Source organism: Salmo salar, chromosome 01 (genome assembly GCF_965601325.2).
Source record: "Salmo salar chromosome 01, fSalSal1, whole genome shotgun sequence".
Classification (NCBI taxonomy): Eukaryota; Metazoa; Chordata; class Actinopteri; order Salmoniformes; family Salmonidae; genus Salmo; species Salmo salar.
In genome coordinates, this window is record NC_138291.1 from 67,544,923 (window position 1) to 67,570,353 (window position 25,431).

Here is a 25,431-nt window from a genome sequence, read left to right on the forward strand (position 1 = left end):
TGCCAGAATTGCCAGATGGCCAATCCGCCCCTGACCTAATCTTAGGCTCCTGTTTTTATCTTGAGATGAGAGGTGCTTGTATTACTTTTTTTGTCAAAGTTAAACCACAGACCTTGTGTCTGGATGATTTCTGCCTTTTTGTGTGTGTGTGTGTGTGTGTGTGTGTGTGTGTGTGTGTGTGTGTGTGTGTGTGTGTGTGGTGTGTGTGTGTGTGTGTGAGAGTCATGGGCAACCACCTCTAAATCATACACCCTGAATTCCCTATCGACAGCTGAAGTAACCTCATGTTTTGCTTTCTTTAGTTATTCACTATCATAAGACTTTTAACGAAAGAGTCATTCTTCTGTTTATTTTCCACTTTCTCCTTTTCTCCTTTTCTTAACTTCTCTAGGGCCGGCGGGACGAAATCGTCCCACCTACGTAACAGCCAGTGGAATCCTGTGGCGCGTTATTCAAATACCTTAGAAATGCTATTACTTCAATTTCTCAAACATAAGACTATTTTACACCATTTTAAAGACAAGACTCTCGTTAATCTAACCACACTGTCCGATTTCAAAAAGGCTTTACAACGAAAGCAAAACATTAGATTATGTCAGCAGAGTACCCAGCCAGAAATAATGACACCCATTTTTCAAGCTAGCATATAATGTCACATAAACCCAAACCACAGCTAAATGCAGCACTAACCTTTGATGATCTTCATCAGATGACACACCTAGGACATTATGTTATACAATACATGCATGTTTTGTTCAATCAAGTTCATATTTATATCAAAAAACAGCTTTTTACATTAGCATGTGACGTTCAGAACTAGCATACCCCCCGCAAACTTCCGGTGAATTTACTAAATTACTCACGATGAACGTTCACAAAAAGCATAACAATTATTTTAAGAATTATAGATACAGAACTCCTCTATGCACTCGATATGTCAGATTTTAAAATAGCTTTTCGGTGAAAGCACATTTTGCAATATTCTAAGTAGATAGCCCGGCATCACAGGGCTAGCTATTTAGACACCCAGCAAGTTTAGCACTCACCAAAGTCAGATTTACTATAAGAAAAATGTTATTACCTTTGGTGTTCTTCGTCAGAATGCACTCCCAGGACTTCTACTTCAATAACAAATGTTGGTTTGGTCCCAAATAATCCATCGTTATATCCAAATAGCGGTGTTTTGTTCGTGCGTTCAAGACACTATCCGAAAAGGTAAAGAAGGGTGACGAGCATGGCGCATTTCGTGACAAAAAAATTCTAAATATTCCATTACCGTACTTCGAAGCATGTCAACCGCTGTTTAAAATCCATTTTTATGCAATTTTTCTCGTAAAAAAGCGATAATATTCCGACCGGGAATCTGCATTTAGGTAAACAGACGAAAGAAAATAAAGCATGGGGTCGACTCGGGCACGCGCCTAAGCCCATAGTACTCTGATCGGCCACTTGCCAAAAGCGATAATGTGTTTCAGCCAGAGGCTGCCTCGATATCATTCAGCATTTTCCCGGGCTCTGAGAGCCTATGGGAGCCGTAGGAAGAGTCACGTTATAGCAAAGATCCTCAGTCTTCAATAAAAAGAGCCAAGATGAACAACAACTTGTCAGACAGGCCACTTCCCATATAGAATCCTCTCAGGTTTTTGCCTGCCATATGAGTTCTGTTATACTCACAGACACCATTCAAACCGTTTTAGAAACTTTAGGGTGTTTTCTATCCAAAGCCAATAATTATATGCATAGTCTAGTTACTGGGCAGGAGTAGTAACCAGATTAAATCGGGTACGTTTTTTATCCGGCCGTGTCAATACTGCCCCCTATCCCCAACAGGTTAACAACACCGCATATCTCCTGTCTGAGTCATTTAAGGTTTGGTTAGACTTTCTGTTGATTCTGTCTAAAATGTAATCCCTCAATTATACACCCCTAAAGAAGAAATAGAACGTTTCCGAATGATGTATGGTGCAAACGACATAATTCAACGTATTAGGAAGTAGAACTTGTTTTCCATGCTAGTGTGAAGCAGTGGCCTTCCTACAGTTTTTCACAGTATTTGCCATTGTATTTCAGTTTCTCTGCCAATAAGTTTTGCCTCACATAATTGTGAAGACTAATGAGCTAAAGGAAATCATGTTTCTTCCATCTCAGTTGTGTTCATAATGTTAGCTAAATTAGGGTTGGTGTGTTTTGGCAATCTCTTTGCACTACACCTTCATCTTTTACATTATGTGAACGATAATGTCTCTCATTAAAGCCACGGAAGTTCAAGGCCGACCGCTGTACCGCAGGTATTGCTTGTAGAAAAAGGATCTTTGTGGCAATCTTTGTGGTCAATCTTCGTGAAAATAAATAAATATTTTCAAGACAGTCATGGTACCAATAATTGCTTCTATTACACCAGAGGAATGTCCTTAAACTGCTTATTTTGAAATTGCACACAGAAGACATTATAAGGATAACTAGCGAATGGCAGCCTGCGGTATCCCGGTTGGCCTCCAACTTCAGATACTCAATGAGAGGGGGCAGCACTAAGATAGCCTGCAACATCTTTTCCTGGTGTAGCTCAAACTGTGCATGTTATGTCTACATAAATCTCCCACATGAGAGGCCATCTTAGCCGACTTCCTTGGCTTCAAATACGCTATTGAGTCTTCACATAGGAATGAATGCTATCACGTTACCGATGGCTTTGTCCATTCATATATATATAGTCATGGGCACAGACATTGACCTGTTTTTTTACAACCTTGGATCCACTACACCCACCCACCCACACTCACACATACACATTAATACATACAAACACACACACACACACACACACACACACACACACACACACACACACACACACACACACAGCTCTCAAGACAGTTGCCAAGAAAGTAACAGATGGATGTTTGGTTGAATGGGTAAGGCTCACCTTTCTCATGAATGAGTGGATGTCTTGACTCAATGGAATGCCCATAATTGCCTGTCACCCTCCATCCCAACACTCCCCCATTCCCACACCATTCATCGACTATGCTCCCCCATACCAGACCTGCAGTGTTATCAAATCAAATTTTATTGGTCACATACACATGGTTAGCAGATGTTAATGTGAGTGTAGCAAAATGCTTCTGCTTCTAGTTCTGACAGTGCAGTAATATCTAACAAGTAATCTAACAATTCCCCAACAACTACCTAATACCCACAAATCTAAAGGGGTGAATGAGAATATGTAAATTTAAATATATGTATGAGCGGTGGCCGAGCGGCATAGGCAAGGTGAAATAGATGGTATAAAATACAGTATATACATATGATATGAGTTATGTAAACATTATTTAAAGTGCCATTGTTTAAAGTGGCAATCTAGTGATCCATTTATTAAAGTGGCCAGCGATTGGGTCTCAATGTAGGCAGCAGCCTCTCTGAGTTAGTGATTGCTGTTTAGCAGTCTGATGGCCTTGAGATAGAAGCTGTTTTTCAGTCTCTCGGTCCCAGCTTTGATGCACCTGTACTTACCTCGCCTTCTGGATGGTAGCGGTGTGAACAGGCAGTGGCTCGGGTGGTTGTTGTCCTTGATGATCTTTTTGGCCTAAGTGTGACATCGGGTGCTGTAGATGTCCTGGAGGGCAGGTAGTTTGCCCCCAGTGATGCGTTGTGCAGACCACACCACCCTGTAACTAGCTTGGAGGGGACAGCTACACAAGACATGCAATATGGGATTGGAAGTGACTGTCTATATAACGTCACCTATTTACACACCATACTGTAGGAGTGGCCCCCTTCATTAGCCTTTATGGATTCCTGTGAGGTGGATTAATCATGATGGTCTGCTCTGGAAGCTCTCATGTAACGTATCCCTGGTGGATAAGGGCCTGATTTAATGTGCATAGAGCAGCCTGTCAGGGGTAATGGGAGAAACCATATACTGAGGGACGGGGGTGAGGGGGTGAGAGAGGAGGTAATTAGTAGGATACCTGATGTGTGGAGAGCCCTGGCTGGCATGCATTGTTTTTTCCAGAGGCCAAGGGGGGCCCCTGGCCTAATCCTTCTTAACTTCTCTAGGGTAGGGGGCAGTATTTTGACGTCTGGATGAAAGGCGTGCCCGTAGTAAACTGCCTGCTACTCAGGCTCAGAAGGTAGGATATTCATATTATTAATAGATTTGGATAGACAACACTCTGACGTTTCTAAAACTGTTTGAATGATGTCTGTGAGTATAACAGAACTCATATGGCAGGCAAAAACCTGAGAAAAATCCAACTAGGAAGTGTGGAAATCTGAGGTTTGTAGTTTTTCAAGTGATTGCCAATACAGTATACAGTGACTTATGGTTCATTTTGCACTTCCTAAGGCTTCCACTAGATGTCAACAGTCTTTAGAATGTTTCATGCTTCTACTGTGAATGGGGAGAGAATAAGAGGTGATTCAACAAGTGGACTAGGCTGAGGCCAATGAGTTGTTTACTGCGCGGTCACGCAGGCACACCGTTCCTTATTTTTCCTCTGTAATGAATACGCTATTGTCCGGTTGGAATATTATCGAAGATTTATGATAAAAAAGACCCTAAGGATTGATTGTAAACATCGTTTGACATGTTTCTACGAACTGTAATGGAACTATTTTGACTTTTCGTCTGAATTTAATGCGCGAGCACAGCGCATTTGGAGTACTCGACCGAACGCGCGAACAAAAAGGAGGTATTTGGACATGTATATGGACTTTATCGAAACAAATGAACATTTATTGGGGAACTGGGATTCCTGGGAGTGCATTCCGACGAAGATCATCGAAGGTAAGTGAATATTTATAATATTATTTCTGAGTTTTGTTGACTCCACAAAATGGTGGGTTTGGTTTCGTGTCTGAACGCTGTACTCAGATTATTGCAAAGTGTGCTTTCGCTGTAAAGTTTTTTTGAAATCTGACAAAAAAGCGGTTGCATTAATAAGGAGAAGTGTATCTATAATTACTTTAATAACAGTTTAATATTTTATCAACGTTTATGATGAGTATTTCTGTAAATTGATGTGCTCATTCACCGGAAGTTTTGGGAGGCAAAACATTTCTGAACATTACACGCCAATGTAAAATGGGGTTTTTGGATATAAATATTAACTTTATCGAGCAAAACATGCATGTATTGTGTAACATGAAGTCCTATGAGTGCCATCTGATGAAGATCATCAAAGGTTAGTGATTAATTTTAGCTGTATTTCTGGTTTTTGTGATGCCTCTCCTTGCTTGGAAAATGACTGTGGTTTGTCTTGTTTAGGTGCTGTCCTAACATAGTCTGATGTTATGCTTTTGCCGTGAAGCCTTTTTGAAATCGGACAATGTGGTTGGATTAACGAGAAGTGCATCTTTAAAATGGGATATAATAGTTGTATGTTTGAGAAATTTGAATTATGAGATTTTTGTTGTTTTGAATTTGCCACCCTGCTATTTCACTGGCTGTTGAATAGTGTGTCCCGCAGGTGACTAGCAGGATGCTAGCGTCCCACATACCCCAGAGAGGTTAATAACAGTCTCCAACCCCTGAACCTACCCAGTTCAGTTTTGTGCTACAGATTAGTGATGATTTAGGAAGAAGTGGTCCTAAATCAGCTTTGAAGAGCATATAATCATTACTGCTCATTAGGGCTGGCACAATTACCATATAACCGTGTAACCAACATTTTTTTATTTATTTCACCTTTATTTAACTAGGTAGGCCAGTTGAGAACAAGTTCTCATTTACAACATGGATGATAAAATAACCGCAAACATTTTTTTTGGGGGGGGGGGACAAACAGCTGACTGAAACGACCGGGCATTCGTGTGGTTGAATGATTAAGAAATCATAGGTACCTGGGCCCAGGGGCTTCAGTCCTGGTAAGCCCCTGCATTAAGCCGGCCCTGTATGTCGCTAGCTTTAAAATGGCAACAAAGCAGCAGTATTGTAATCGACACACACTTAGACCTCCATTGTGTACGTGTGTGTATGCCTACGTGTGTGTGTGTGTGTGTGTGTGTGTGTGTGTGTGTGTGTGTGTGTGTGTGTGTGTGTGTGTGTGTGTGTGTTTTTTTTATATGTCAGCGCCCTGGAAACCTTTCTCAAGAAAGGTGTGTCTTCTCTGTTTTGTTTTTCTGTTTGTCACAGGACTGGGTTGTCATGGTCACTGCTCTTCTTTCAGCGAAAAATAAATGAATGGTCTTTAAAACTGCTCATAGAGATAAAGACAGTTTTTATTTGTGTAGAAGCTCATGGTCACGGTTGTTAAAGAAATGTAATTTAGAATTGACTTGGAAGGCCAAAATCAACCACAGTTACTGCACATCAAATCAGATGTTGTCAAGTAAAAAGCTGAATGAATGAGAGCTGCTTTGTTTCTGTTCTCACCAGGCTCCTGTTGCATGATGGGGTGGTGTTTGGGACAAAGTGTCCAGCTAATGGGTGCTGGGCTGATGGTCGGAGGGCGGCTTGGTATACAGTGATCTCTCCAGAACCGTTTTACGACCTCATCCTCAACACGAGAAAGGGCTGACCCAGCATTAACTCTTCATGCCCACACAGACGCTACTTGAGACTTTCACAAGAGAATGGTAGCTCTCCTTCTCTCCCAGTGGGCCTGAAAACACCACCTGATGAGGAAGAATAATTTTTGTAACACCTTTTAAGCCACTATAACTCTAATATAGTCAATAGCGTGTCTTTTGTCATAATAAAAGCATGCCATCTTATTAAATCTCCCGAAATACTTGAGTATGCAGATAAGGGAGAGGGAGAGGGGGAGGGGGAGAGGGAGAGGGAGCGAGGGAGAGGGAGAGAGATTTTAAAATACAACACAACACAACCACACATGTGGATAATGCATTTACAATCATCGAGGATGACACAAAAAAGTTAGACAACTTGTTTCCATTGTGGTCCTCTTAAATGGTTAAAAAATGTAAAATCTTCAACATACTAGGCCTAGGCTCCACAGTAGACCTAGCCTACTAGCCACACTTTGGTTGCACATATAACACAAAACAAAGGACAGGATAACATTGTCATGGCCCAGGGGTACTCAACTCTTACCCTATGACAGGGTTCCCAACTGGCGACCCACGGGTGATTTTATTTGGCCCACAAAGTAATGAGCAAAAAATATATACATATTGATTTTAATTTTAAAATGGTTGGACTTAAAAGACTGTAAAAACACCATCAAATCAGCTCCAAGAGATTTTAATTTGGAAATCTGTTCCCACGCACAATAGAGAGATATGTGAGCGTATACAAATGTAAGCAAGGTTTGAAATTATTATGTTTTAGTCAAGTATTATATCTGTTTGGGCTTATTGCGGTCAATTTACTGTATACAAAAAAAATCGTCCCACGGCTGAATCTAGTTGATGATCCCTGCCTTACGAGGTCCGGAGCCAGCTGGTTTTCTGTTCTACCTGATAATTAATTGCAAACACCTGGTGTCCCAGGTCTTAATCCCTGATTGAAAAAAATGCAGTGGAACTGGCTTTGAGGTCCAGAGTTGAGTTTGAGGGGCCTAGAGCATTACATACAGACATTACATAGATCTATTTGTTCTTTTCTTTGACTCACCCTCTCATCAACCCCAAGTTGCAGAGTTCATTGATGCGATGAGTTTGTTTATTTCAACATAACTGATCAAAGCTGTAACACTAGACGCGCTCCGCACAAGTTTACCGTAACCACATCCAATCAGTGATGGACACTAAACACTGTGCCACAGAACCTTACAGTGCCCCATATTGTCCCCCCAGGTGCCCATTCATGTGCCTGTGCAGAATCAGCCTGAGCATGGTGCCATTACCAGTACTGCCCTTTCAAATCCTTCTCACTAATCGACCATTGAGAGCCAAGGGCCCAGACCCAACTTCTATAATGAAGAAAAATCTGGTTAGAATTACTGTTAGGTACAGTACATCCCCTATGGAATTGGATCATATTTAGCTTTTTTTTCCTTTAGGGATTTATAAATATAGTTATTATTGTCATTTAATACGATCCTTTTTGGGCCTAAACTTGAATTGGAGCCAAAGAGTCTGCCATCTGCTGCAGTATAATTCACTCAGATATTAAACGTGATTTAACAAGCATGGAACCATGGTTAAAATGTTACACGAGGCAACTGTAAGCTGAAGATGTGCCACAGAAATGTGCCAATGTAGAACTACTAGGGTTTTGAGATTCCTCAAGTTCATTAAGCGAATAAAGGAGAAAGGGGTAGCTGGTGCCTAATATGGCGACCGGATTGTGGGCGAGTGGGTATGTCGAAAGGAAAGGAGTGGGTGTGTCGAAAGCACTCTGCTATATGTTCGACGGTTTGATTTAAGCTGTTTTTTGTTTGTTTCTTACCATGCCCCTACTGTATATTGAGCTACCGTACCGTGAGAGTTTGGACTTCTGTTTTGAAGCCAGAGGATGAGTCTGAGTTGTATTTCACACTTAGTTTTGCACAAATAATTGTTACATTTCAGTTATGAAACTGACTGTTTATTTGTTAATAAAAGTACTGATGATGGGTGTAGTGTAGCTTCATGCGTTGTATGGGTGTGCCTACTGTGACAGCCACCCTGATATTGGCTACTAGGTAACTACTTTGCACACCGTTGTCAGACAGTAGTGCCTGGCAAGCGTGTGCGAAGGGCACTGTGTCCCGGTGTTGTTGCCGTTCATTCCCTCCCCTTTGAGTATTAGACCGTACTGTATGTATCAAGGTGACATCTAGATGGTTATCAATATTATTTATTTATTGTGTAGGTTGCTATCCTACTTGAAATAGGTAGGCGGCAGGTAGCCTAGCGGTTAAAAGCGTTGGGCCAGTCGCTGTGGATAAGAGCGTCAACTAAATGACTAGTGTAAATAAAATAATGGGAGGAAATATATTGCCAAGTTAGTTACCGTCGGCGACATGACCATGAGACAGTAGCCCATGAGTAGGAAGCACCTCATGTTGGCAGGCAAGTCAATACAGCACTGGTCGCCGGCTAATTGACTCGTCGTGCAGCCCAATCATCCACGCAAAACGGTCTTGAGTGGCAACCAATCTGCCCAATTAGCTGATTCACTTTCCATACTTCCACTCCTTTCGACACACCCACTCGCCCATACTCTGGTTACCATATTTGGCTATAGCTTGAAATAAATAATACTTGAAATAAAATGTGAGCATTGACCAGTAGGCCCAATGTGGCCAACATAAGTCCTCCTAAGTCCCAAGGTGTCCTAGTTCTGCATCATGTGGAATTGGATCACATGGCTCCAGAATGTAATTCTCATTGTGTTTTCCCTCTCCCATGACCCCCCGTTGCCACCTAGGCTACACACATGCTTGTACTCACACACGCACACTCCGCCACCCCCTCTAGACTCACGAGGCCCAGTCCTGCTCTGCCACCCCTGCTAGCCTCACGAGGCCCAGTCCTGCTCTGCCACCCCTGCTAGCCTCACGAGGCCCAGTCCTGCTCTGCCACCCCTGCTAGCCTCACGAGGCCCAGTCCTGCTCCGCCACCCCCTCTAGCCTCACCAGCCCAGTCCTGCTCCGGCCACCCCCTCTAGCCTCACCAGCCCAGTCCTGCTCCACCACCCCCTCTAGCCTCACGAGGCCCAGTCCTGCTCCGCCACCCCCTCTAGCCTCACCAGCCCAGTCCTGCTCCGCCACCCCCTCTAGCCTCACCAGCCCAGTCCTGCTCCACCACCCCCTCTAGCCTCACCAGCCCAGTCCTGCTCCGCCACCCCCTCTAGCCTCACGAGGCCCAGTCCTGCTCTGCCACCCCTGCTAGCCTCACGAGGCCCAGTCCTGCTCCGCCACCCCCTCTAACATCAAGAGGCTCAGTCCTGGTCCACTGACTCCCAGGGATACATGGAGATAATGGGAATCATATGCCGGCAGTGGGCTGGGCTGGCCCACATTAAACATTAGGAGGCTACATGCCGTTATGGGGCCAGAGAGGAGAGCAGAGCCATTGGTCTCTTTGGCCCCTGTGGGTGGAGGACAGCCGCAGGGACCGGTGAAGCCCTCCTTATGTCACCTCCTTTGTTTCCCCACAGTTGGCAAGCACATTACCCCTTTCTTTGTCATGTAGTATATCAATGCAATCTCACCGTCCAGTACTTTCTATCCTCTCCAACTGGTCCCATCCTTTTTAAAATCATCAACCCTTTACATTTCTCTACCATATCTTATGGAGAACCCAGAGTGGTCATGGGGTTAGCTGAGGAGCGCTGAAGGCTGTGGTAGCTGTGTCTGTTGGCCCACAGTAGAATCTGAAAGTAGCCAGTAGGCTGTTGATTGGAGGAACAGGCCAGGCCCTCTCTAATCAGCTTTTTTACAGCGTGTGGTCGGGACAACCCCAAGGTCACTGCAGTGATTGCTATTCCTCATACAGCCTAGCTCTGTCTGTCTGTGGGATTCAACTATATTGTTTTGGATTAGCTCCCTAGTGTTGCGAGTTAAACATTTTGTAGAGGAGGACTCAGTACATACTACAGAGTGAGCCTGTGGTGTCCAAGCCCAGTGTGCTGTATGTGTTTAGGCCCGTCTCTCTCAGGGCCCTGCTGCCTGCCAAACAGACACACACAAGGAGCAATCCTGCTGTCCTCCTCACCCTGCGCCTGGGGACACACTGTTGTGGTTTGATAAAGGTCATCCTTGGCGTGCTCACACGTGTGCCCATGTCAAATCAAATCAAACTTTATTTGTCACATGCGCCGAATACAACAAGTGTAAACCTTACCGTGAAATGCTTACTTACAAGCCCTTAAACCAACAGTGCTGTTCAAGAAGAGTTAAGAAAATATTTACCAAATAAACTAAAGTCAAAAATAAAATATAAAAAGTAACACAGTAACATAACAATAACGAGGCTATATACAGGGGGTACCGGTACTGAGTCAGTGTGCGGGTGTGCAGGTTAGTTGAGGTAATTTGTACATGTAGGTAGGGATGAAGTGACAATGCATAGATAAATCTTCTTAGGGATAGGGGGCAGTATTTTCACGTCCAAATGAAAAGCGTGCCCAAAGTAAACTGCCTGTTACTCAGGCCCAGAAGCTAGGATATGCATATAATTGGCATATTTGTATTGGAAATACTCTACAGTTTCTAAAACTGTTAAAATAATGTCTGTGAGTATAAGAGAACTGATTTGGGAGGCGAAACCCCGAGGACAAACCATCCAGGGGAAAGAAAAATTGAGGTCACTGTGTTTTCCTTTGATTTTCTATGGGAAGCTCTATTTAATAGGAACCTGGTTGCAGTTCCTATGGCTTCCATTAGATGTCAACAGTCTTTAGAAATTGGTTGATGGTAGGGCTGTTCATTGTGAGTGTCAAGCCAAGTGGACTCTTCTGTTTGGTACGCGTGAACTGGAACGCGCTTCACGTTGTATTTATCTGGTGTCGAACACAGTATATTCCGTCTTACATTTTATCGATTATAAGGTTGGATTAGGAACGTTGTTTGAAATGTTTGGACCAAGTTTACAGGTAACTTATTAGATACTTTGTAGGCATGTTGGGCGAGTTGGAACCGGTGTATTTCTGAATCAAATGTGCCAAATAAATGGACAGTTTTGGGACATAAAGAAGGACATTATCGAACAAAAGGACCATTTGTGATGTTTCTGGGACATTTTGGAGTGCCAACAGAAGAAGATCTTCAAAAGTAAGCCATTAATTATATTGCTATTTCTACTTTTGTCACGCACCTGCCTGGTTGAAATCTGATTTTCATGTGATTGTATGCGGGGCGCTGTCCTCAGATAATCGCATGGTCTGCTTTCGCCGTAAAGCCTTTTTGAAATCTGACACAGTTGCTGGATTAACAAGAAGGTAAGCTTTATTTTGATGTATAACACTTGTATGTTTTTTATGAATTTTTATTATGAGTATTTCTGTTTTTGAATTTGGCGCGCTGCAATTTCACTGGATGTTGTCAAATCAATCCCGTTAACGGGATTCGAGCGTGAAGCGATCACTAAGAAGATAATAAACAGCGAGTAGCAGCAGTGTACAAAACAAATGGGGGGGGGGGGGGGGTCAGTCAATGTAATAGTCTGGTGGCCATTTGATTAATTGTTCAGCAGTCATGGCTTGGGGTAGAAGCTGTTAAGGGTCTTTTGATCCTAGACTTGGCGCTCCAGTACCGCTTGCCGTGCGGTAGCAGAGAAAACAGTCTATGAATTGAGTCACTGGATTCTTTTGCAATTTTATGGGCTTTCCTCTGACACTCCCTATTATATATGTCCTGGATAGCAGGAAGCTTGGCCCGAGGGATGTACTGGGCCGTAGTCACTACCCTCTGTAGCGTCTTACGGTCAGATGCCGAGCAGTTGCCATACCAGGTGGTGATGCAACCGGTCAGGATGCTCTCAATGTTGCAGCTGAATAACTTTTTGAGGATCTGGGGACCCATGCCAAATCTTTTCAGTCTCCTGAGGGGGAAAAGGTTTTGTCGTGCCCTCTTCACGACTGTCTTGGTGTGTTTGGACCATGATAGTTTGTTGGTGATGTGGACACCAAGGAACTTAACTCTCGACCCGCTCCACTACAGCCCCGGTGATGTTAATGGGGGCCTGTTCGGCCCGCTTTCTCCTGTAGTCCACGATCAGCTCCTTTGTCTTGCTCACATTGAAGGAGAGGTTGTTGTTCTGGCACCACACTGCCAGTTCTCTGACCTCCTCCCTATAGGCTGTCTCATCATTGTTGGTGATCAGGCCTACCACTGTTGTGTCGTCAGCAAACTTAATGATGGTGTTGGAGTTGTGTTTGGCCACGCAGTCGTGGGTAAACAGGGAGTACCAAGTACACACCCCTGAGGGCCCCAGTGTTCAGGATCCGCGTGGCAGATGTGTTGTTGCCTACTCTTACCACCTAGGGGCGGCCCGCCAGGAAGTCCAGGATCCAGTTGCAGAGGGAGGTGTTTAGTCCCAGGGTCCTTAGCTTAGTGATGAGCTTGTGGGCACTATGGTGTTGAACGCTGACCTATAGTCAATGAACAGCATTCTCACATAGGTGTTCCTTTTGTCCAGGTGGGAAAGGGCAGTATGGTGTGCAATTGAGATTGCGTCATCTGTGGAATTGTTGGGGCGGTATGTGAATTGGAGTGGGTCTAGGGTATCCAGGAGGATGGTGTTCATGTGAGCCATTACCAGCCTTTCAAAGCACTTCATGGCTACCGACGTGAGTGCTACGGGGCGGTAATAATTTAGGCAGGTTACCTTCGCTTCCTTGGGCACAGGGACTATGGTGTTCTGCTTGAAACATGTAGGTATTACAGACTCGGTCAGGGAGAGGTTGAAAATGTCAGTGAAGACACTTGCCAGTTGGTCCGTGCATGCTTTGAGTACACGTCCTGGTAATCCATCTGGCCCCGCGGCTTTGTGAATGTTAACCTTTAAAGGTCTTGCTCACATCGGCTACCGAGAGCGTTATCACGCAGTCTCGTGCATGCTTCAGTGTTGTTTGTGTCGAAGCGAGCATAAAAGGCATTTAGCTCGTCTGGTAGGCTTGCTTCACTGGGTGTCTCGCGTCTGGGTTTCCCTTTGTAGTACGTAATACTTTTCACGCCCTGCCACATCCGACGAGCATCAGAGCCAATGTAGTAGGATTCAATCTTAATCCTGTATTGACGCTTTACTTGTTTGATGGTTCGTCTGAGGGCATAGAGGGATTTCTTATAAGCGTCTGGATTAGTGTCCCACTCCAGCTCTAGCCTTTAGCTCGATGCGGATGTTGCCTGTAATCCATGGCTTCTGGTTAGGATATGTACGTACGGTCACTGTGGGGATGAGGTTGTCGATGCACTTATTGATGAAGCCGTTGACTGAGGTGGTGTACTCCTCAATGCCATTGGATGAATCCCGGAACATATTCCAGTCTATGCTAGCAAAACAGTCTTGTAGCGTAGCATCCGCGTCATCTGACCACCTCCATATTGAGGTGGTACTTCCGTCACTGGTACTTCCTGCTTTCGTTTTTGCTTCTAAGCAGGAATCAGGAGGTTAGAATTATGGTCAGATTTGCCAAATGGAGGGCGGGGGAGAGCTTTGTATGCATCTCTGTGTGTGGAGTAAAAGTGGTCTAAAGTTTTTTTGCCTCTGGTTGCACATGTGACATGTTAGTTAAAATGTGGTAAAACTGATTTAAGTTTGCCTGCATTAAAGTCCCCGGCCACTAGGAGCGCGCTTCTGGATGAGCATTTTAATGTTTGCTTATGGCCTTATAGACTTAGTTGAGTGCGGTCTTAGTGCCAGCTTCGGTCTGTGGTGGTAAATAGACAGCTACGAATAATGTAGATGAGAACTCTCTTTGTAGATAGTGTGGTCTAGAGCTTATCTCAAGGTACTCTACCTCAGGTGAGCAATACCTCGCAGAACTTAAAAATCATGTGCGAGCAAGGAGGCCTACAAACCTGACTCAGTTACACCAGCTCTGTCAGGAGGAATGGGCCAAAATTCACCCAACTTATTGTGGGAAGCTTGTGGAAGGCTACCGAAAATGTTTGACCCAAGTTAAACAATTTAAAAGCAATGCTACCAAATACTAATTGAGTGTATGTCAACTTCTGACCCACTGGGAATGTGATGAAAGAAATAAAAGCTGAAATAAATCATTCTCTGTACTATTATTCTGACATTTCACATTCTTAAAATCAAGTGGTGATCCTAACTGACCTAAGACAGGGAATTTTTACTAGGATTAAATGTCAGGAATTGTGAAAAACTGAGTTTAAATGTATTTGGCTAAGGTGTATGTAAACTTCCGACTTCAACTGTATATGTGTGTGTGTGCTCACCACATCTCTCTGTCTGTTGCACAGGGATGGCTGAAGAGTGAGAGACGCTCCCCTACCACCCGAGGACACTCTGCCGATGGAAGGTGGTCATCTGCCCATCCAACCTGCCCAAAAGACTGTCTCCCCTCCGCCCTCAACTAAGATGGCTTCCCCCGGCCTTCTCCTGCACTGGAATGGACTGGAGCAGAGCAGCGCCCTACCATGGTGATCATATTCTCAAAAACACTGGAAAAGAAGAAGGGTGTCGATGATGTAAGGTCCAAAGACACTGAATTGCTGCTGGTGAGTAAAACTCTGCTAGACCTATAACTAAAGCACTGTAACAAGTACCTTACAGGTGCCTCTCTCTCAACTGACCTTGGAAACATGAGACTTGGGCTCTCTGTTGGCTTCTCTACAATACAGCCTATTGTAGTTTTTGGCAGGGTGCTCACCATCAAGGTCTTAAATTCATTTATATGGCCTCTAGGTTGGCCCTTCTAAATAAATGGTATATTATTCTACCTCAGCAGTCAATGACATAGAAGGGCTGCTTTTCAAATCAAGCAATTTGGGTGAGTAGTTGTACCTCTTTATAGCCCCCAGTGTGTACTGTAAGGTGTCTAGCAGTGCTGTCATAACACTGTGTTGTTGTGACGATGAACCTAAGTTGTCTCCCAGCAATGTTAATGACTCTATCCCTTTGCCCTATTTCTCTATGAGCTTGCCTGCACCACCCTGTTTGTTCTCCTTTCTGAATTGTTCTGTACGTTCTAGGACAAACAGGGATTGTGTGTTTGTGTGTGTGTGATGCTTGGAGAGTTATGTACGGACATGTTTAGAGTCTGATAAATGAGCCTAGTCTAAGCCATGTCCTCTTTGTCTGTTTCCCTCCATCTGTCCATCAACAGCGGAAGCGCGGCACCATGAGCAGAGGGACTACCCTCTTCTCCTGTGGCACTGTGGGTGAGTGCATCCATCCCTCAGACCATGGCCTTTGCTCTGTTATCCTCACCATTAAGTTTCTTACCGTCTTGTATCAGGCTTTATCTTCATTTTCTTTGTGTTGTTCACCAGCTTTATGTCTTGTTATAAGCTCCCCTCCCCTTTAACTATTTCTACTGATCCCCTTCTGTCACTCTCTTTCTGTCTCACTTCTCTCTTTTACCATCTGTCTCTCGTCTCCCTCTCATGCCCACTGTGCACCTGCCTTCACACAGAGCTGTGCACTGCACTCATTGGACTTAAAAGTAATTGAGTGTTGTGTTGCCTTTGTCAATGATTTCCTTGGCTCAGCGACTATCACACTCCTTACTCCCCCCCTCCCCCCGTCATCTGTCCCATGTACCGGAGAGAGGGGAAACCAAAGGGATACACATTGCATATGTCCTACAACTACTGTATCTGTTGTTACAGCTGACATAAGACATTGTATGCTATTATATGGCTTTTGCTGGGACTGCAGTCCTTTGCTGAACACATTTTTCACTGGGCGAGGTTATTACTTTTAGATGCTTTCTCCTATTGTCATTTTGTATTCTTGACATTCTTGTCAGGTCATGTCGTAGCCCCCGTCCATTGTTCTTTGGGACTGAAACAAAGACTTCTGCCCACCAAAGAGAGGGCAAAAATGGAGAGAAGCATTTGAAGGAATGGATTTGGACAGAGATGAGCCCCTGGTTGCCAATTGGGAATCAATAGAGATCTGTGCTAGCTTTGAGATCAGTAGCGGCTACGTTAGCCAGAACCAGTGTGGTGTTTTGCCCACTGGACTGTCATATTCTTCCTTTGTGCCTGTGATGAATAATGTTGGCATATTAATTTGTCATGTTCTGTCTGAATTTAAACCAATCAAGTCAGGCTGCATTTCTGTCATTGTTGGAGGAAGCCACCCACCCGGACTAAGACATATTCCCCAGTCAGTGGACTTTTGGAAATTCTCCTTCAGTCTAAACTTGTCTTCATAGACCTGAAAGTCAGTGTTTGTTATGTGACTGATACTGTTGTTGGCCAAACACCACCGTGCCACTGTTGGTCTTAGGCCTCCTCGTGCCAAGTTTTGTTAACTAAGCGTTCTGTGACAACTGTAGTGCTATATAAAAAATGTGATTAATTAATGACGTATGTTGTCATTTGACATTTACATGTCTAGTAGAGGCTGCCAGGTTGCTTGTAGAATCTTGTAATACCAATAAGCTCAGACTATTTCCCTGCCAGCCATAATGCAACTGTTGATCTACCCAACTCAGGAGCTAGCAGCTCTGTTTCAGATAATGTACTGTCAAGCAGTGCAGCTTGGGTTGAACCAATCCCCTGTCTATAGCTAGCTGTTTTTTACTATCCTGTCTTAAACCACCATTACTGAGAATCTAGACCTTGAGTAATGTGCTCCATCTCTCTCTATTAGAGTTCCTACAGATGTGGTGATACTCACCAGGATACACTTTACTGTCTTACTAACCAAGAGCTGCTACTGCTTACTGTCTATTGTTTTCTGAAGTGTGCGTGTGCATGCACGTGTGATTATTTACTGGGTTGATCATCCTAAAGTGAAGCCCAACTCGCATACGTGAAGAAGATGCACACTGCACATTGAACCTCACCCTGGAAGCTTAGCCCTGCTTTCCCTGTCGTTTATTGTTTTACTTAAAGCTGCACTTTATCTTGACATAGCCTCTGTAGAGGAGATAAAGTGGGATTTCCAAAACTCCATGAGATGGCAAATAGGAGCTTATGTTGCCAGAGGGGGAGAAGTAATATAGGAGGACCATTATGAGGTTTTTGATAGTAATGATTTCAAATTAGGCCCCTGACACAAGCTTCCCATCTGTTATGTCCTGCTTTATATACCCACTTGAAAATTACATGTCAAATTAGATGATATATAAAGTATAAAACAACGTGTGTGTTCATGTATTTATTGTGTGTCCTTGTGTTCCAGAGGCAGACAGGTGGCTAGACCTGCGCAGAGGCTGTGCCATCCAGCCAGGGATTCCCTGCCAGTCCGGCGCCAGTCTGGAGAGCCTGTGGGACGTTCTGCCCGAGGAGTGTCAGCGGAGTAGCCGGGTCTGGAGCCGTGAGGTGGGCGCCGCCACCGCCATCACCAGCCTCATCCAAGACCTCAACCTGGGCGATGCCAAGCTGGCAGCCACCCAGTCCCTGGCCCTCGCCACCTCCACCTCAGCCGCCACGGCGCCCCCTAGCAAGCGCCAGTGCCGCTCACTCTCAATGTCCTTCTCCGAAGAGTTTGGGAGCTGCAGGTCGTCATGGAGACCTCAGGGGTCGCGAGTGTGGACGGCGGTGGAGAAGAGGAGGTGCCACAGCGGGGGGAGTGTGCAGCGCTGCTCTGGAGGAAGTGGAATAGGAGGTGGTGGAAGTTTTTCAGGGGTTCATTTTCCTGCCATGCAGCGGAGCTCCAGTTTCAGCCTGCCATCCCGCTCCAACAACCCCACAGAAGGCACCCTGGAGCTTCCTTGCTTCAACCAGCACCTGCCCCTTCACCCCCTGTTCACTGCCTCCCCTACCTCCCCCTCCTACCACCACTCCCTCAAGCCCCTCTCCTTGTCCCATGAGCAGATCAGCCTGCCAGACCACCACAGAGAGGGGGCCAGCTCACCGGACTGCAACCCACAGCTGGGGAGACGTGCTAGGCAGACAGCAGGGGGGACTGGGGGGCTGTCGCGGAGCAAGTCCCAGCCCTGCGTCTTGAACGATAAGAAGATCGGTATGAAGCGCAGGAGACCAGAGGATGCTCAGGAACCACGGCCCTCCCTGGACCTTGCAAAGATGACCCAGGTTAGTAACCGTGGACACACACACCCCTCAATAGTCTGCCGAGAGTGTCTGGCAATGCCAAATTACTGAAAGGCAACTTTAGATCAAAACATATTAGTGGAATCTGATTTTCCCACCTCGCCAACAGCCAGTGAAATTGCAGGGCGCCAAATTCAAACCACAGAAATCTCATAATTAAAATTCCTCAAACATACAAGTATTATACACCATTTTAAAGATAAACTTCTTGTTAATCCAGCCACAGTGTCTGATTTCAAAAAGGCTTTACTGCGAAAGCACACCATGCGATTATGTTAGGTCAGCGCCTAGCCACAGAAAACCATACAGCCATTTTCCAACCAAGGAGAGGTGTCACAAATGTCAGAAATAGCGCTAATCGGTATTTTCTCATCTTGATTAAGAATAGATCAAATGAAGATCTTACGAAGGACATGTATCACACCACACAAGTTGACAAACATGAAACAAAGCCTTTCACACTTGTTGGGATGGCTGTGGTGAGGTCGGTACACTAATGCATCAAATCAAATCAAATTTATTTTTATATAGCCCTTCGTACATCAGCTGATATTCTCAAAGTGCTGTACAGAAACCCAGCCTAAAACCCCAAACAGCAAGCAAAGCATGTGAAAGAAGCACGGTGGCTAGGAAAAACTCCCTAGGAAAAACTCCCTAGAAAGGCCAAAAACCTAGGAAGAAACCTAGAGAGGAACCAGGCTATGAGGGGTGGCCAGTCCTCTTCTGGCTGTGCAGGGTGGATATTATAACAGAACATGGTCAAAATGTTAAAATGTTAAAATGTTCATAAATGACCAGCATGGTCAAATAATAATAATCATAGTAGTTGTCGAGGGTGCAACAAGCACGTCCGGTGAACAGGTCAGGGTTCCATAGCCGCAGGCAGAACAGTTGAAACTGGAGCAGCAGCACGGCCAGGTGGACTGGGGACAGCAAGGAGTCATCATACCAGGTAGTCCTGAGGCATGGTCCTAGGGCTCAGGTCCTCCGAGAGAAAGACAGAAAGAGAGAAAGAGAGAATTAGAGAGAGCATATTTAAATACACACAGGACACCGGATAAGACAAGAGAAATACTCCAGATGTAACAGACTGACCCTAGCCCCCCGACACATAAACTACTGCAGCATAAATACTGGAGGCTGAGACAGGAGGGATCAGAAGACACTGTGGCCCCATCCGATGATACCCCCGGACAGGGCCAAACAGGCAGGATATAACCCCACCCACTTTGCCAAAGCACAGGCCCCACACCACTAGAGGGATGTCTCCAACCACCAACTTACCGTCCTAAGACAAGGCCGAGTATAGCCCACAACGATCTCCGCCATGGCACAACCCAAGGGGGGGGGGGGGCGCCAACCCAGACAGGAAGACCACGTCAGTGACTCAACCCACTCAAGTGACGCACCCCTCCCATGGACGGCATGGAAGAACACCGGTAGGCCAGTGACTCAGCCCCTGTAAAAGGGTTAGAGGCAGAGAATCCCAGTGGAAAGAGGGGAACCGGCAAGGCAGAGACAGCAAGGGCGGTTCGTTGCTCCAGCCTTTCCGTTCACCTTCACACTCCTGGGCCAGACTATACTTAATCATAGGACCTACTGAAGAGATAAGTCTTCAGTAAAGACTTAAAGGTTGAGACTGAGTCTGCGTCTCTCACATTGGTAGGCAGACCATTCCATAAAAATGGAGCTCTATAGGAGAAAGCCCTACCTCCAGCCGTTTGCTTAGAAATTCTAGGGACAATTAGGAGGCCTGCGTCTTGTGACCGTAGCGTACGTGTAGGTATGTACGGCAGGACCAAATCGGAAAGATAGGTAGGAGCAAGCCCATGTAATGCTTTGTAGGTTAGCAGTAAAACCTTGAAATCAGCCCTTGCCTTAACAGGAAGCCAGTGTAGGGAGGCTAACACTGGAGTAATATGATCAAATTTTTTGGTTCTAGTCAGGATTCTAGCAGCCGTATTTAGCACTAACTGAAGTTTATTTAGTGCTTTATCCGGGTAGCCGGAAAGTAGAGCATTGCAGTAGTCCAGCCTAGAAGTAACAAAAGCATGGATTAATTTTTCTGCGTCATTTTTGGACAGAAAATTTCTGATTTTTGCAATGTTACGTAGATGGAAAAAAGCTGTCCTTGAAACAGTCTTGATATGTTCTTCAAAAGAGAGATCAGGGTCCAGAGTAACGCCGAGGTCCTTCACAGTTTTATTTGAGACGACTGTACAACCATCCAGATTAATTGTCAGATTCAACAGAAGATCTCTTTGTTTCTTGGGACCTAGAACAAGCATCTCTGTTTTGTCCGAGTTTAAAAGTAGAAAGTTTGCAGCCATCCACTTCTTTATGTCTGAAACACAGGCTTCTAGCGAGGGCAATTTTGGGGCTTCACCATGTTTCATTGAAATGTACAGCTGTGTGTCGTCTGCATAGCAGTGAAATTTAACATTATGTTTTCGAATGACATCCCCAAGAGGTAAAATATATAGTGAAAACAATAGTGGTCCTAAAACGGAACCTTGAGGAACACCGAAATTTACAATTGATTTGTCAGAGGACAAACCATTCACAGAGACAAACTGATATCTTTCCGACAGATAAGATCTAAACCAGGCCAGAACTTGTCCATGTAGACCAATTTGGGTTTCCAATCTCTCCAAAAGAATGTGGTGATCGATGGTATCAAAAGCGGCACTAAGATCTAGGAGCACGAGGACAGATGCAGAGCCTCGGTCTGACGTCATTAAAAGGTCATTTACCACCTTCACAAGTGCAGTCTCAGTGCTATGATGGGGTCTAAAACCAGACTGAAGCGTTTCGTATACATTGTTTGTCTTCAGGAAGGCAGTCAGTTGCTGTGCAACAGCTTTTTCTAAAATTTTGGAGAGGAATGGAAGATTCGATATAGGCCGATAGTTTTTTATAATTTCTGGATCAAGATTGGGCTTTTTCAAGAGAGGCTTTATTACTGCCACTTTTAGTGAGCTTGGTACACATCCGGTGGATAGAGAGCCGTTTATTATGTTCAACATAGGAGGGCCAAGCACAGGAAGCAGCTCTTTCAGTAGTTTAGTTGGAATAGGGTCCAGTATGCAGCTTGAGGGTTTGGAGGCCATGATTATTTTCATCATTGCGTCAAGAGATATAGTACTAAAACACTTTAGTATCTCCCTTGATCCTAGGTCCTGGCAGAGTTGTGCAGACTCAGGACAATGGAGCTTTGGAGGAATACCCAGATTTAAAGAGGAGTCTGTAATTTGCTTTCTAATGATCATGATCTTTTCCTCAAAGAAGTTCATAAATGTATTACTGCTGAAGTGAAAGCCATCCTCCATTTGCGAAGGCTGCTTTTTAGTTAGCTTTGCGACAGTATCAAAAAGAAATTTCGGATTGTTCTTATTTTCCTCAATTAAGTTGGAAAAATAGGATGATCGAGCAGCAGTAAGGGCTCTTCGATACTGCACGGTACTGTCTTTCCAAGCTAGTCGGAAGACTTCCAGTTTGGTGTGGCGCCATTTCCGTTCCAATTTTCTGGAAGCTTGCTTCAGAGCTCGTGTATTTTCTGTATACCAGGGAGCTAGTTTCTTATGACAGATGTTTTTAGTTTTTAGGGGTGCAACTGCATCTAGGGTATTGCGCAAGGTTAAATTGAGTTCCTCGGTTAGGTGGTTAACTGATTTTTGTCCTCTGACGTCCTTGGGTAGGCAGAGGCAGTCTGGAAGGGCATCAAGGAATCTTTGGGTTGTCTGAGAATTTATAGCACGACTTTTAATGCTCCTTGGTTGGGGTCTGAGCAGATTATTTGTTGCAATTGCAAACGTAATAAAATGGTGGTCCGATAGTCCAGGATTATGAGGAAAAACATTTAGATCCACAACATTTATTCCATGGGACAAAACTAGGTCCAGAGTATGACTGTGGCAGTGAGTAGGTCCAGAGACATGTTGGACAAAACCCACTGAGTCGATGATGGCTCCGAAAGCCTTTTGGAGTGGGTCTGTGGACTTTTCCATGTGAATGTTAAAGTCACCAAAAATTAGAATATTATCTGCTATGACTACAAGATCCGATAGGAATTCAGGGAACTCAGTGAGGAACACTGCATATGGCCCAGGAGGCCTATAAACAGTAGCTATAAAAAGTGAGTGAGTAGGCTGCATAGATTTCATGACTAGAAGCTCAAAAGACGAAAACGTCATTGTTGTTTTTTTTTTTGTAAATTGAAATTTGCTATCGTAAATGTTAGCAACACCTCCGCCTTTGCCGGATGCACGGGGGGTATGGTCACTAATGTAACCTGGGGGTGAGGCCTCATTTAACACAGTAAATTCATCAGGCTTAAGCCATGTTTCAGTCAGGCCAATCACATCAAGATTATTATCAGTGATTAGTTCATTGACTATAACTGCCTTGGAAGTGAGGGATCTAACATTAAGTAACCCAATTTTGAGATGTGAGGTATCACAATCTCTTTCAATAATGGCAGGAATGGAGGAGGTCTTTATACTAGTGAGATTGCTAAAGCGAACACCGCCATTTTTAATTTTGCCCAACCTAGATCGAGGCACAGACACTGTCTCAATGGGGGAAGCTGAGCTGACTACACTGACTGTGCTAGTGGCAGACTCCACTAAGCTGGCAGGCTGGCTAACAGCCTGCTGCCTGGCCTGCACCCTATTTCATTGTGGAGCTAGAGGAGTTAGAGCCCTGTCTATGTTCGTAGATAAGATGAGAGCACCCCTCCAGCTAGGATGGAGTCCGTCACTCCTCAACAGGCCAGGCTTGGTCCTGTTTGTGGGTGAGTCCCAGAAAGAGGGCCAATTATCTACAAATTCTATCTTTTGGGAGGGGCAGAAAACAGTTTTCAACCAGCGATTGAGTTGTGAGACTCTGCTGTAGAGCTCATCACTCCCCCTAACTGGGAGGGGGCCAGAGACAATTAATCGATGCCGACACATCTTTCTAGCTGATTTACACGCTGAAGCTATGTTGCGCTTGGTGACCTCTGACTGTTTCATCCTAACATCGTTGGTGCCGACGTGGATAACAATATCTCTATACTCTCTACACTCGCCAGTTTTAGCTTTAGCCAGCACCGTCTTTAGATTAGCCTTAACGTCGGTAGCCCTGCCCCCTGGTAAACAGTGTATGATCGCTGGATGATTAGTTTTAAGTCTAATACTGCGGGTAATGGAGTCGCCAATGACTAGGGTTTTCAATTTGTCAGAGCTAATGGTGGGAGCCGTCGGCGTCTCAGACCCCACAACGGGAGGAGTAGAGACCAGAGAAGTCTCGGCCTCCGACTCCGACTCGCTTAATGGGGAGAACCGGTTGAAAGTTTCTGTCGGCTGAATAAGCGACACCGGTTGAGCATTCCTACAGCGTTTCCCTCCAGAAGCCATGAGAAAGATGTCCGGCTGCGGGGACCGTGCGAGGGGGTTTATACTAACGTTACTATCTGTACTTACTGGTGGCACAGACGCTGTTTCATCCTTTCCTACACTGAAATTACCCTTGCCTAACGATCGCGTCTGAAGCTGGGCTTGCAGCACAGCTATCCTTGCCGTAAGGCGATCGTTCTCCTGTATATTATAAGTACAACGACTGCAATTAGAAGGCATCATGTTAATGTTACTTAGCTTCGGCTGTTTGAAGTCCTGACGAACCATGTCCAGATAAAACCTCCGGGGATGGATGAAAAAAGTTGAGTGAGGAAAAAAGTTGAGTGAGGGAAAAAGTAAAAATATACGGTAATGAAAAAGTAAAAAACCGTCAGGTATCAAAGTAAGATCGGCAACAAAAACGCACAGCAGCGTAAACAGCGTAATGCATCTGTTCTGCAAATGTCCAGCTGTCAAAAGATTGGACTGAGTTAGTTGATATGTTGTCTGAAATCTTGAATGTATGTATCCCATTGTTTCCTGTAGTGTACCTACTAGGGAGTAGGGTAATATCCAACCTAGAACCCTGCTATGCATCATTGCTCTGGACCAACTATCAGTCAAACGGACAATACTTAGGAATTGGAAAGTGTGTAAACCTCAGTGTTTCAGCATGGACACTTGGTTAAAGGACTTCTTGGATTATGGAACGAGCAGCCTGATGACAATGGACTAGATGGTCTCTGGGACACTATCAGAACACATGTAAACCATAGAACAGGGGTATTCAACTCTTACCCTACGAGGTCCGGAGCCTACTGGTTTTCTGTTCTACCTGATAATTAATTGCACCTACCTGGTGTCCCAGGTTTAAATCAGTCCCTGATTAGATGGGAACAATGAAAAAACGCAGTGGAACTGGCTCCAAGGTCCAGAGATGAGTTTGAAGGCCATAGAACATAACCTAAATAAATCAAGTTGTAGACGGCATGTGTGCTGGTCCTGATGATTGTGCGTGCGTTTGCTTCCATGCCCGCCCGGGTGTCCAATGGGGCTTGGTTCTTCCCGTGCTTGGAAAATCCCTTTGGGCAGGGGGCAGGGGCATCACCCTGCCGGCGGTTCGGAGCGGGCGGGGGTGATGCACCCACTGATGAGAGCAGCTGTTTGTATTAAGACACCTTAACTCAATTGTTTTGTGTACTGTAAAAAAAATATAGCTCAACTTTCATCCAAGTCTTTAAACTCCTTAATACCTTTTAATAACCTGAATACATAAGGTTAGATCAGGCCAACAAAATTACCAACAAAGAAATACTTCTGTTCAGAGATGGGGAATGTTCAAGAGCTCTTCAAACATAATTTGGCTTCTTTCTTTGTGTCTGATCTGGGGGATTAAATCAGGCTGTATTAAGTTTTTCTGGGTCGATGGTTTGTAGTGTGGAGGGTAAATGTTTTCAAGTCTCCCCTTT

The 25,431-nt window shown here is 44.8% G+C and overlaps 1 protein-coding gene across 3 annotated transcripts in view; it reads left to right on the forward strand.

Annotated features, from left to right (window-relative positions):
* Nucleotides 1-25,431, forward strand: part of LOC106607475 (protein FAM53B) — a 55,440-nt gene that overhangs the window by 14,083 nt on the left and 15,926 nt on the right. For all 3 annotated transcript variants that reach the window (XM_014204460.3, XM_045721214.2, XM_045721222.2), the window contains 3 exons: nt 14,820-15,077; nt 15,686-15,740; nt 17,716-18,569. In XM_014204460.3, the coding sequence (XP_014059935.1) occupies nt 14,997-15,077; nt 15,686-15,740; nt 17,716-18,569 (990 nt within the window). In that variant the 5' untranslated portion in view covers nt 14,820-14,996. The remainder of the gene's footprint in view (nt 1-14,819; nt 15,078-15,685; nt 15,741-17,715; nt 18,570-25,431) is intronic.